Raw genomic sequence first — 12,370 nt, 5'->3', positions numbered from 1 at the left:
TTTGTCGTTCGACGTATGTATCAAGAAGACAGTTACAAGATAGTTACAAATTTGATGAATCTTTCTTTTCTGTAGTTAACTTTTATATTACTCCCTCCAAAGAGATCGCATATATACCCTACGGAGTTCATGCATTTAGACGACTGCCCGCGGCGTACCGTGTGACTGAAAACAATAAGAACAAAATACAAGAGTACTAAGTAGAGTAGAGTACAGTACAGTACCTGTCTCGCGCGCTGTCGAAAACCGCTGATCCACACATCCTAATCAATGAGACGAACGCACTCAATCGGAGCAGCGAAAAGCTGAAACGATCGTCGTCACGTAGGCCACACAGGAAAAAGAAATTCAGATGAACACTACTACACGTGCAGACGACACACGTGTAGCGGAAAATCGCTGGAATCCTGCACGCTGATTGGCTGAGAGCAATACTGCCAAGGTGAACGATATACGCAGTGGGTAAACGTACTGTGCAATGCAATATAGCAAGGCACCTGCGTCGTATTATATTAGCCGGACATATCGGAAGTAGATACGTATGTGTACTGTATGCGCATACATATGAACTTAGATACTTTTTCTTTTTCTGGCATTATAGACAGACTTGGCCGAAAATGATGCTTAGTTTAGTGAGGCGTTAGAGTCGATTCCGAGCTGCCTTAAGTTCTTCCAGTCACTTGGATACTGCCATGAACAGCATCTTTCGACAAGCTTCTTCGTGACACTCGACGGTGTATTGCAGGAGTAGGCTCCTAGGCCTATACAACATATCATTACTGTGTCGTACTGCAGAAACCATATCATTCAATTGCCACTAACGCTGACTGCATTGGTATCAACACTGTCACTGCTGCAGGCAGGTGAAGGAAAGACTCGTCAGCCAGCGCAGCTACGACGTGATTGTCTACTTGTGTAGACCCCGGATCCATGTTTTACTTCTAAACATACACTGTAAGTCAGTTATTATCAACATTTTAATAATTTTATGTTACAATCTAACTATGATGCATGCAGAGTCACAGAGATACTAGAATCTATGTTTCTTAACTGGCTGGGGAATGCGTGACACATCCTGAGAGTGAGGCCCAAAAATGAACTAGAAGGTGGGGGGGGGGGGGGGATCGGAGAGGGTCGTAGTAATAAGGCATTACATGAAATAGGCATATGGAGCTTTTCATTTTGTGATTCAAAATTATATACAAGTTGATGCATACTTCTGGGTACCGGTGTGATATACAATCATGACGATTAATATTTTATTTATCAATATAATGTTTATATAGATCTAGATGTCTAGGGGGGTCTATAGAAATTCTCATCTGTTTCATATGGTATGAATACGATATGGAACTGGAATGGAAGATGCTATTACTAGTAATTGCTATTGTCGTCGATTACCGTGGCATTAGGTCACGTATGTGGCCTCTCCTACATGTACCTATAAAGTTGCCAGACATTCACAGCGCATGTCATGATGTATTATGCACGCCGCAATCGGAGATCAGCTGGGGCGACTGATTTTCATCGCTCTCAAAAGACATTGCTATTGAAAATATTCACCTTTTTCCTCCATAAAAACACAAATCTAATTGGGTCTAATCCAAATGTATTTTACCATAAGGTGACAAAACCATTTTTAATGTGAGAATGTTTTTTATTTCGATTGGATTTGAAACGCGATGATGCACATGAATCCCACGTTGAAGTGTGTGTATATAGCACATGCGCTGATATTGATAATTATATGGCGAAATATGTGCTGTCTATGGGCGGCGAACTAATACAGTGCCTATCGTTAATAGAGTCAAAACACCAACCTGGGAGTGCATAAAAATACACGCAAGTGGCGACTAAATGGTAATTGACTAAGTGGTAATTGACGTTAGGTGGTCCTGCGATTGTGAGGGTTGATCTTATGTCATCATTTTGTATTTTTCGAGATCCATCTATAGGGCCCTACCAGTACACGTTAGAGGTATAGACAAATAGAGTCTAGATATTTCTTTTGTCGAAATTTTGGTCATGAATTGCCTGTGGTGAATGGGTCAAACATTTCATGTCGTCACTTAAAATTTCAAAATAAAACCACTCTTTGCAAGGGATCGTGGCGTATGCTGCCTGTGCACACTGATCTGAAACTGAAGTTATAGATGAATCTAGATCAGACATCTATAGTTATCTGTGTGAACGGACTCAACGTTGGAGCTAAAAATCACTGTGCATTGATTGTGGCAAGTTGAAGTCGTGGCTGTAGAGTTCTATATAGACCTATCTAGTCAATGAGAAATGTTGTGCATAGAATTCTATATTAATTGTAGATTACCAATGTGTGCATCTGTGTGTGTGTGTGTGTGTGTGTGTGTCTGTCTGTCTGTCTACTCTGTTTGTCTGCATGTAATGCTTGGTCTTGGAATGTTATAGAGGAACTACATTTCTCAAGATGACATTAATCATTTTCCCCAGTAGGCCTACATACTGTAAGTGATTTATTGCTCATGAAAGACTTTTCACATGATATTAGACCATGGAGCTACTCCATTTTTGTGATCAGATGGCTATCTTCACTGTCAGATTATGCAGGCAGCGTATCCATGTTGTGTTCACTCGCACGCTATGCCAAATATAAAGTCTACCCACAAACATTATCCTTACCTTTCCTTAACCCTAATCCTAATCCTAGTCCTAATCCTCATGTCAAACTAAACCTAACCCACCCCTAAGTCCTTTGGGAAAATAAGGCAGGAGGAATGTTGTGTCACAGTCCAAAACACAAGATGTTGAAATGAGTTTCACGGGAGGAATAGTGGCTAACACCATGTGATGGATGGGGAGAGAGAAGAGATACAACATTGATTGAGATGAATTGTTCTTGTGAAGATATGATTCTATGTCACAGAATTATAATTTTTAGTTGAATCTTCAGATTTTTATTTGTAGAACATTTTTAGCAAAGGTTTACCCGGTACATAGAGCTATTAAACCAGTTTAGAACAAATATGCCCCAGTCTTCTGGTGCAAGTGATGTGCTGCACATTTGAAAGGCTGTGTCTCACATTTGTTTGATAAACTGCTGTACAGAGACCAGAATGTGCTATTGTAATTGCAACCAAATATTAGTTTAATGTCGTTTGTGGACCTGTTTCAAGAAGACATTATTTGTAACAAGATTATTATGGAGATGACTTAAAAAGTTTTTGTCGGTTGTTTACTGCCTGTTGCAATCTAAAATGAAACTAGTTGCAATCCTCTGTATGAAATGAGATCCTGATGTTGTATTGAGGAAAAAAGAATATTCCAAATATACCCATTCTCTATGCTGAAGTATATTCTGGCACCAATATCATGCCCTGAAACCTTATTCAAGGATTTCATGAGGCATTGTTGTGTTTGTAGTGTTGGATGACTTTTCCGTTCAGCATACCTGCAGAAAACTTGTTACACAATGCTGGTAGTGCAGTTCAACATATTCAGAGCCATACAATAACAAGGACAAGGAATAGTGCTAAAATTATTGTGTCATCATGTATTCGTCTTTGCAATATTATACTGTGTAGGCGATTAACTGTGTAATTGCTTGGGGTGCCTTTCCGTAGTGTAATATGGATAATACAACACACTGTACACAAAGCTGTGGTGTTAAATATTCTATTACGTCAATCTCCCTGCTCATTGAAATAATATTTCCTGTGCATGTACAATTGTACTTAGAGGAGCTGCCAGAAAAAGAGAGTGAAAGTGATAGTGCAAGAGAGGGAGAAAAAAAAAAGAAAAGACAGAGAGAAAAAAAAAAAAAAGCTGTGGGAGGGAGAAAATATTTTAATAGTCAGTGGCATTGTGTAATGCATATGTGGTATAAAATGTGATTAGTGATGTCATTCTGCCCTGAGCAAGCCATGTTGCTGCCTACAAAGTATCTGAGGAGATGAACTTAGCAGCTTTGTGGGCCTGGGGCAGGATCATGCTAGGGATTACTTACAAGTTTGTAAATCCTACTGCAGGTGGATGCACCTGCAAACTCTGAAAGCAGGGAAAATTTATTGTCATCCACATTTTATGTACTTATATAGCAAAATTATTGCAGCTCATCTCAACATTTTTTTTTTCGTTGACGTAATTCTTTTTTTTTCTTTTGTTTTCAAATGGTGCAATTTTGGGACACTCCTTTTGAAAAAGCTGCTTTAAATCATGCTTATTTGGGGTTTCATCTTGTGAAAGAGGCTCTGGGAAGTCAAAGGACATTTAATGGTGACAGTTTGGTGAATAGAATAATTTGAAGAGTTTGTTTGCAAAAACCGATAAGTCCATATATACAAATGGAGATATTTGCGATTAAAGGTCAAGAAAAATAAAGAGAATAATAAGAAGTTTTTGCTTCTTTTGACCATAACTTCAAAAATGTACCTTTACAGTGTATATGTAGTGGCCAATATATCATTTAGAAGGTATTATTTTGTACTTTATGACAGAGACCATACTTCAAAATCTTCAAAAATGGACTTATCGGTTTTTGCGAACAAACTCTTCATTTGTGGTGTACACAGTGCATACATTTTGTACCCCGCCAACAAATAATTTGGAATAACATTGCAGCTACATGTATGTGCAAGTATGCCTTAGTGGCCAACTGAGCTTAGATTTTGATGTTTTATTTAATCAAATGTAAATAAATACTTAAGCAGGGCATTGCACTTTTGAATGTACATTGTATGACAAAGAGAGCCCCTATACTGTGCTGTCAAACGGAACTGCATTTTACATACAATTGTTTGGATTTGTTTTATATTTTTCTTTTATATCATTATTCATTTGTTTATTTTGAATGGGCTATGTTCGCTGTAGAGACATGGTTAGGCATTAAATATATTCTGTTCTACAGTAGAAGTTTTGCTTTGCTTTGTACCTTCTTTTAATATAGTTGTTTGTTTTGAATTTGTTAGTAATTTCAGACGTTTGAGAAGACCAGAAATTCAGGAAGATGGAGTGGCTTATCATGGTGAGTGGTCTTTCGGCCACGGCAACAAATCTTGGTTACCAGGAGGACTCCAAGTATGTCATTGCAGAGGAGTGCTACGGTAAGACAGTAAAAGGAGGACAACAATTTAGATAAGTTCTTATTTTTTGTTGTTGTTGTTGACTTCAGGAAATTCACATATTCTTCCTGTTTATTCCTTAGAGAGAAAGATGTTCTAAGGTGCACAATAATGACTTACAATTTAAACAATATTCCAGTTCAACTTGACCTCATTATAGTCTGAATGAAGTCTTGCAAATTAAATTTTGTAACTGAATATGACTGGATATAAATTAATAAATCTCTGTAATTCGTAATTTCGAAAGTAATATGATGAATTCACCCATGCTCTTGGGACTTTTTGTCCATTTGTACATTGCAGATAGCCTGGAGCAAATTCTCAGTAGCATTATGCAGGAAAGCAAAGTGACATGCCAAGCAAGACGGAATATCGGAAACAGCAGGCTCATCCAGATGGTAAGTTTGAGCCCAGTCCTTTAAAGGTAGGGGATACCTTTTACAGACCTCCCAAAATGCAGCAAAACATTAAATATGAACCTCAGGGGACTTGTTTAGGCCACTGCTGAGAAATTTGGAAGTCAACAGTTATCTACAATTTGAATAATGCACAAAACTCAACTGCTCAGTAGTTCTGTGTGTCAGCCACACTTAAGCCTTTTCATTGCAGTCTTCTGTATTTTTTTTTTTTATCTATAAACACAAATCTAAAAGTATAAGAGCTGATGTAATAACATATATAGAGTGTGTGGCAAGAATGTATATAGAAATGCTTGTAAGTTTTGATGAACTTTCTTCACAAAATATACATGATGGACACACATGCAGTGCATGGGTCTGCAAAGGTAGCCTAGTAATGTACTGGAATTTACGGTGAGCCCCGAAAAAAATTCAATTCAAAATCTAACGGTCAATAAAAATGTACTAAATGTTACCTTCCACTTTCAAAACTTTATGGGAGTTTCTAGAATGATACTCTCTTCAACATACCACTGTATTTATACAACTCTTCATTTAAGGCATGCAAATGGGATTCCCTACCTTTAAATGTGGATATAGGTTTTGACCACATGCTTTGGGGGAACATCCTGTTGGAAAGAGGGTCACAAACTGCTTGAATCTATAGGAACAGAATGATGCAACTCCCCAACCCACCTCCTCTTGAAAATACATCTTTGACAGTATCGCCATATCTAGTGAGAATCACGTCAATAATGGTGGGGTACTTAAGTCTCTTGTATGTGGGGGCTGGCAGGGATAACACTGAAATAAAGAAAGGAAAAGACTACCTCATTTTCTCAACTCATGGACCAACACTATCGATAAATCCAATATTTTGATAATCATAATGTGGTAGTGTCTGCTTTGATGAAAAATAAACCTTTTACCTGTTCAGTGGAGAAATATCACATTCTGCTTGCTCTCTTTTCATGCATGTCTGATGACCATCTCGACTTTGCTTATTACTCTTCAAGAATGTCTGTGGTTCATACATTTTGACTGTGCATGGCAGCTATTATAGAGGTGAAAATGGTGTGCTATTTGAGTCATATGCTTACTTGGGTATATAAACTACTGTATAAATAGGAATATCTGTACGTAGTGGCACACTGACATCAGTGACTGATGACAATAAAACAATGTTACTTACTAGATTGTGACTGTTCCCCTCTCTTTCATCCCATAGGATCTGATCCCAATCTTGTGCCATTCCCAAGACTATCCAGATGTGTTTGATGCCATTGTGAGGTAAGAAATTCTTCCACCCCATCATTTCATTTATGCTGTTCTGTTATTTTTCTCTAATTCATGCTATCCCAAGTCCTTTTCTCCTTTTTCTCCTTTGACATTATATAGATACCAAGAAAAGATTATATCCACTTACTTCCCTTATGATTTTTCCATTCTGTGTTTTATATTGAATTTATTCTGAAGTATACAGTCAGGTTGATGTTCAAGTATTCAGAAACCCTCAGTTTAAATGAATTCCTGCATGCTAATGAAAGATTCAGTCTTAAAAGCTGCCTCAAAGCTCAATCTTCACCTGTGCGACCACACCCAGACAGCCACGCCTTACACCTTCTCCCCCTCTCTTAGGCTGCTAATGCACCTGTCTATGCCACTGGAGGTGATTATGCCCATAGTGAAGAAGCTGACGAAGCAGGACTACCAGCAGCGGCATGAGCTCCAGAAGATGCTGGAGACTATCAAGAAGGAGTTCACGCAGGCCAACGTCATTGCTGCCTTCGTCAGCCAGATGGCGCTCATCATCGAAGAGGTGAGTCAGCCAGTTGCCATGGCTATCGGTGGCCTTGTTAAGTTGCGTTTGCGTTTCCTGGCTAAAAACAGCCCTGGGGTTGGGAAGGAGCCCTTGGATACTTCTCAGTAGCACGTGTGATCTCTATTGCTTTTCATTTGAAGGGATTAGTTTGTCAACCACTTTTCTTTTCTCTAGGCAAATGCCTTGTGATCCTGTTGTTTCCATGGATGTAAAAAGAAAAAAAAAAGGAAATTGTTGGAGTGCTTACCTGACTCCTTGACTACTTGAAGTACGTTTTTGCTTCATGATTTATAAATGGATTATGCTGCTTTGATACATACATTTGTAGTTTGGTCTTTATGCCTCTGCCACAAAGTGTTGCTGGAGGCCATATATTTCAATTTTTTTAATTTGTTTTGACACTGTGTTCAAATGAAAGTATTTTCAGTTTCAGTTTTCAGTCTCGTAACATGCTTGATGTACAAAAAGTGTCAGATTTTCTTATTCAAGTTATGTAGAGTTGTTGAAGAAAATGGCTGGAAGCAAAGTTCATGAGTTATTCACTCAGATGATGTAGTTCTGCCGTCCTTGTGGTAGAGGTCAACTTCATTGTGTTCCACGTTTATCATGACTGTCTGTGTTCCTTCCTTTGTCCTTTCACATCATCGTAGGCGGGAAGTTATCCGATCAATAAAACGAATGCGGAAACGCTCAGCAACTGCCTCACCCTCCTGAGGAATGTGCTGTATGTGAGTTACGAGCGCTACATGGTGGGAAGCCTAAACAATGACATGATCATCAGGTGAGTTTGAGAAGTGTTATTTCTCGTGAGTGATTGAGAGTGGGATGATGTTTTACGTGTCAGCGCCAAGAATGTACAAACTTCAGTCATCGTTTTATACTGTTTTTCTGTTCTTCCTGTGTTTAGAATGCATGCAGGTCAGGTGCGACATGTCTAATCATGTCCCAATCAATTATGTAAGAAACAGCTAGGGGCTCATTTGCCAATAATAACCAGTGGATTATGCTTTGAGTTGCTGATGTTCGTTAGGATAATTATGAAAAAATGTTAGACATAGGATCACCCTTATGAGCTGTAGGGGAAAATATTACTTTTCCTTATTTTATGAGCATTCTTATGTGTTTGGATGTGTGTACTTTTTACTCTTGCGATGTGTAGAATTCATATTCGTGCATATCAAAGATAATGACAATAATTATAGCGGTATGATAATAATGAATCAAGTAATGCTACAGCTCTTTAATTTTGATACTAAAAATGCAATACACTCCACTTAGAAGGATACCTGATTATCATATTGAATAACAGTATATGACAGTAGATGATGATGATAACGTTAAGAAGTGTCAGCAACAGTGTTACATAAGTACATGAGAGAGAAGAGTGAATAACAGAGTGTGTTTATAGAAGAAAAAGATTCCGTTCGAGCTCTCTACTGCTGCTTCACTGTTGATGAGTGCCACTCACCGGAGTCATCTGGAATGTGTTGAATTTCTCCTCGCAGAAATCTCTTTGCATGCGGATTCCATGGTGTGCTGAAGGACCTTTGTAGGAGAAGTGAAGGGGTAAGACTGCTCAGTAATCAATCTTCACTTCAGAAAACTATGTTACTCTATTTCTGTGATATTGATATCAACATGTGAAATATAAATTGTTTGACTGATTATGTGGTAAATAAATTGTTTTACAGATTATGTGGTAAATAAAGAGTGGCCCATGTGAAGAAATCAATTTTGAAAGGATTGTTCTTTATGATGGTTTGTGCTATACATTTGCATTTGTTTATGGAACGTGCATTGAAAGAAATTCACTTTTCATTTTTATGCTGTCTCATGTACCAGCAGAAAATTAATACAGTTTAGTAGAGCTTTTGTCATTTTTGTTTTAATGCTGCATTAAATTCACAAATCCTTTGAGAATACCTTTGCAGAGTTTTTTATTGTGTATTCCTGGAGCTATATGTATGGAATTGTAATGAAGGATGCTCTACTAATTTCTTTTGCAGGGAAAATGGCTGTCATCCTTTCTGCAAGTGTTGCACCTAATGTACAAAGACACGGTGAGTGGCAGTAGATATTGGCGATCTAAGTCACACTATTCTTTCCATAGCAAACAAAAACCTAATGACTCGTGTTTGGATCGACAGATGAATTAACAATTTAAGTCTTAAAGCGCTCGAGTTCAAATTTCCAGTTATCTTGCCTGACAGATCATGTTTATTTTTCAACATAAGAGTGGATATAATGTATCTGTGGAGCTCAAATCTGAAAACAATTTTTCATTAAATCTGTCAAAAAAGTGAATTTATTTTATGTGTCAATTGAACCACTGGAAACCTAGGCAATTGGATATTGAAAGTGTATGCTGTCATTCTTTTTTACCTCCAAAGATGTGTGCAGTCTGATGCAAAAATAGGAAACTTCTGACTCTAATACTAAGGGTTTTTGTACATATATTTTAAAAGAATTGGGACGGCTTCCAACATAGGGATGGTACCATTAAAAATCAGTAGGACCAGCATAATTTAGGAACTGTTTGCATTTTGGTGTCTCTGCCAAAAATTTGACTTTATGTAGGAAAAAGATTAAAGGACAAGGTGTGGATTACATGAATGCATCATTATCAATAGAACACATCAGCAAAAGTTGAAGGAAAATTGGACATTCCATTCCAAAGTTATGAATTTGCAAAGTTTCTACGCATGTGGCATCACAAGCTGTAGTAGTCTTCTCATCCAACAGTGACTGCACAGAAACTTAAAAAATGTATAACTTTTGTTTCCTTGAAGTTTCACTGATGTGCTCTTCTGATATTGCTGGAATCTCTCAATCCAGTGATCCGCATGTTTATCACAGTGAACTCGTCCTTCAAACAGATATTCAAGTCATCTGGATATACGATAAATGCAGTATGGAGGTTGATAGACTTTTGATTTTGCCCCTACCCACAGAGCTCCTCCAAGATGGTGATGTACCTGAGAAGGAAGCAGGAAGAGACGAAAATGAAGGTTATTAAGGAGAAGGTGGACCCAATCACGCCCCCTACATCCCACGAGGCTGACAAGACGTGCATCGGCGAACCCTCCCACAAGGATTTGCATTGTGGTTCGGGGTCAACAAGTGATGAGGTATGACAGGGGGCCCGTAGAAACATGCATGTAAACCCTCAACAGTACCACTTGTGATCCTAACACATATTCAGAATTAAAGGTGTAGAGATACTACTGAAGGTCATTAATATTCACTTCATCTGGCTGACGGTAGTGTTTGCAGAGCTAATTTAGGTAATCCATCTTGAATTGGATGCTTTTCATTTGCTTTTTGTAAATCAACCAGGAAGATTTAAGGATTTACCTCTAACTTTCTGATGTATTTTGTGTTTTATTTCCTAGATCTCTTTGACTTCCTATGTACTCTCGCAGAGTATTTCCAAACTGCAGCAGAAACTAGATTTTAGATTGAATTTATCCTCCTCTTCCCCTCCCCTCCCCCCCCCCCCCTCCAAAAAAAAAATGAAGTTCTGTGAAAAAACTGAGTTCAGTAAATGTAGTTCAGATGGCACCCAGCTTTTGGTGACGTGACTCTTTACACTGCCCCTCCGCCGGGTTCTCTCGCACTTCCAGGGGAGCAAGATGGTTATGGAGCTTGTACCACCAGCGTCTCCACCTAACGACGATGACCAGCTCTCACCTCTCGCGTCTGTGCATGAAGACAGCCAGTCTTCCAGTTGCTCTGAATCAACCCTGAAGGATGGAGGCAGTAATCACGATGGCTCCTTCTCCTCACGGAGCAACACGCCAGTCAACGAAAGCGATGACGGAATGATTCCAGAGGTACAGAATTCTTATAACATCAAATGCTCAAAGAAAATTACAGTACATTGTATTACGAATCGTTAATGAAAATGCAGTTATCACTCATAACAAATATACATTCCCTTATCAGAAGAACTTTTTGGATTCTCAGTGTTAGAGACACTTCAAAATCCATATACTGACATGGATATTATTGTGAGATTTGAAGAGTATGGACAAAACACAGTGGTTTACATTGAATGTTCGTTGGGGACAAAATGACTTGTGTATGTCCTTGGATAAAACACGGTTACAGATTGATACTGTGTGAAATATTATATGAATGGACACATAAATTTCATGTCTTACTGGTTTTTTAACAAGTCTTTCCCTTTGACCTTCACCCCAACAGGGAAGCGTGGGTCCAAGCTCACCGAACTCAGGGTCCGGTCAGGGGTCAGGTACGATGTCGGGCACAGGGTCAGGTACAGGGTCATCTGGGTCATCGGAAACAGATTCAGAGAAAGAAGGCCGGAAGAACTTGAAGAAGAGAAATCTGTGAGTATGACACTCGAGTGTATTATACCGGTGTTTCTTGGTTGGATTTTGTATTTGTTGCATACATGTGCAGTGCTGATGTAGTATTACAAGCTTACTGAGTTACGGAAATGCAAGATTATTGGAAATCCGAGACAATCAGTTGTGAAATGTAATCCTTAAAAAGCAATTTTAGGGGCATCTTGGCACCAGTGATGGAATAATTCCATCACGTTTTGACATACTTTGATCTGCATATAAGATTGTTTTGTTTCTCTGTTTTAGATTTTTGGGGGCTCTTTAGAATACTTTGGAACTTTGTCTAATTTCACCCTGGATTGTGCCATTTTGCTGCTGAATTTTACAGATCATTGTAGCAGGAATGCTTTGATAATATACAATGCTTATGGAGCTCCCTCTGTTGGTGATTTTAAGATAGACTCAGCCTCACTTTGGAAGGTTTTTAAGTGTTGGTGAAGTTTGTAATGCATATTATGTCATCTTGTTTTCCCTATTGTAGGAAAAACCTGGCAGAATTTGGAGTGGAGTATGTCACATGTGGAATGGACAACATCCTGGTACAGTGCAAGGTGGGCATTTCTTAGTCCTGACCTATCACAAATCAAAATGTCACTGTCACCGTTAATTCGTCATCATGCCACAAAGTAATGTGAAATATATGCCGAGATTCCAACTGTTACTTCTTTGCAATATTTCGTACTGTTT

At 38.5% G+C, this 12,370-nt stretch overlaps 1 protein-coding gene across 1 annotated transcript in view; it reads left to right on the top strand.

Moving 5' to 3' along the window:
* The first annotated feature begins 874 nt into the window (after nt 1-874).
* The window catches only part of LOC140244192 (protein timeless-like), a 29,880-nt gene continuing 18,384 nt past the window's right edge, over nt 875-12,370 (top strand). Inside the window, exons 1-12 of the mRNA XM_072323825.1 lie at nt 875-954; nt 4,941-5,075; nt 5,397-5,491; nt 6,720-6,781; nt 7,130-7,310; nt 7,964-8,094; nt 8,819-8,879; nt 9,320-9,373; nt 10,265-10,441; nt 10,937-11,146; nt 11,520-11,665; nt 12,165-12,234. Coding sequence (XP_072179926.1) covers nt 4,979-5,075; nt 5,397-5,491; nt 6,720-6,781; nt 7,130-7,310; nt 7,964-8,094; nt 8,819-8,879; nt 9,320-9,373; nt 10,265-10,441; nt 10,937-11,146; nt 11,520-11,665; nt 12,165-12,234 — 1,284 coding nt within the window. The 5' untranslated portion in view covers nt 875-954; nt 4,941-4,978. The remainder of the gene's footprint in view (nt 955-4,940; nt 5,076-5,396; nt 5,492-6,719; nt 6,782-7,129; nt 7,311-7,963; nt 8,095-8,818; nt 8,880-9,319; nt 9,374-10,264; nt 10,442-10,936; nt 11,147-11,519; nt 11,666-12,164; nt 12,235-12,370) is intronic.

Source organism: Diadema setosum, chromosome 21 (genome assembly GCF_964275005.1).
Source record: "Diadema setosum chromosome 21, eeDiaSeto1, whole genome shotgun sequence".
In the NCBI taxonomy this organism is placed as follows: Eukaryota; Metazoa; Echinodermata; class Echinoidea; order Diadematoida; family Diadematidae; genus Diadema; species Diadema setosum.
This window is presented reverse-complemented; position numbering and strand designations above follow the sequence as displayed.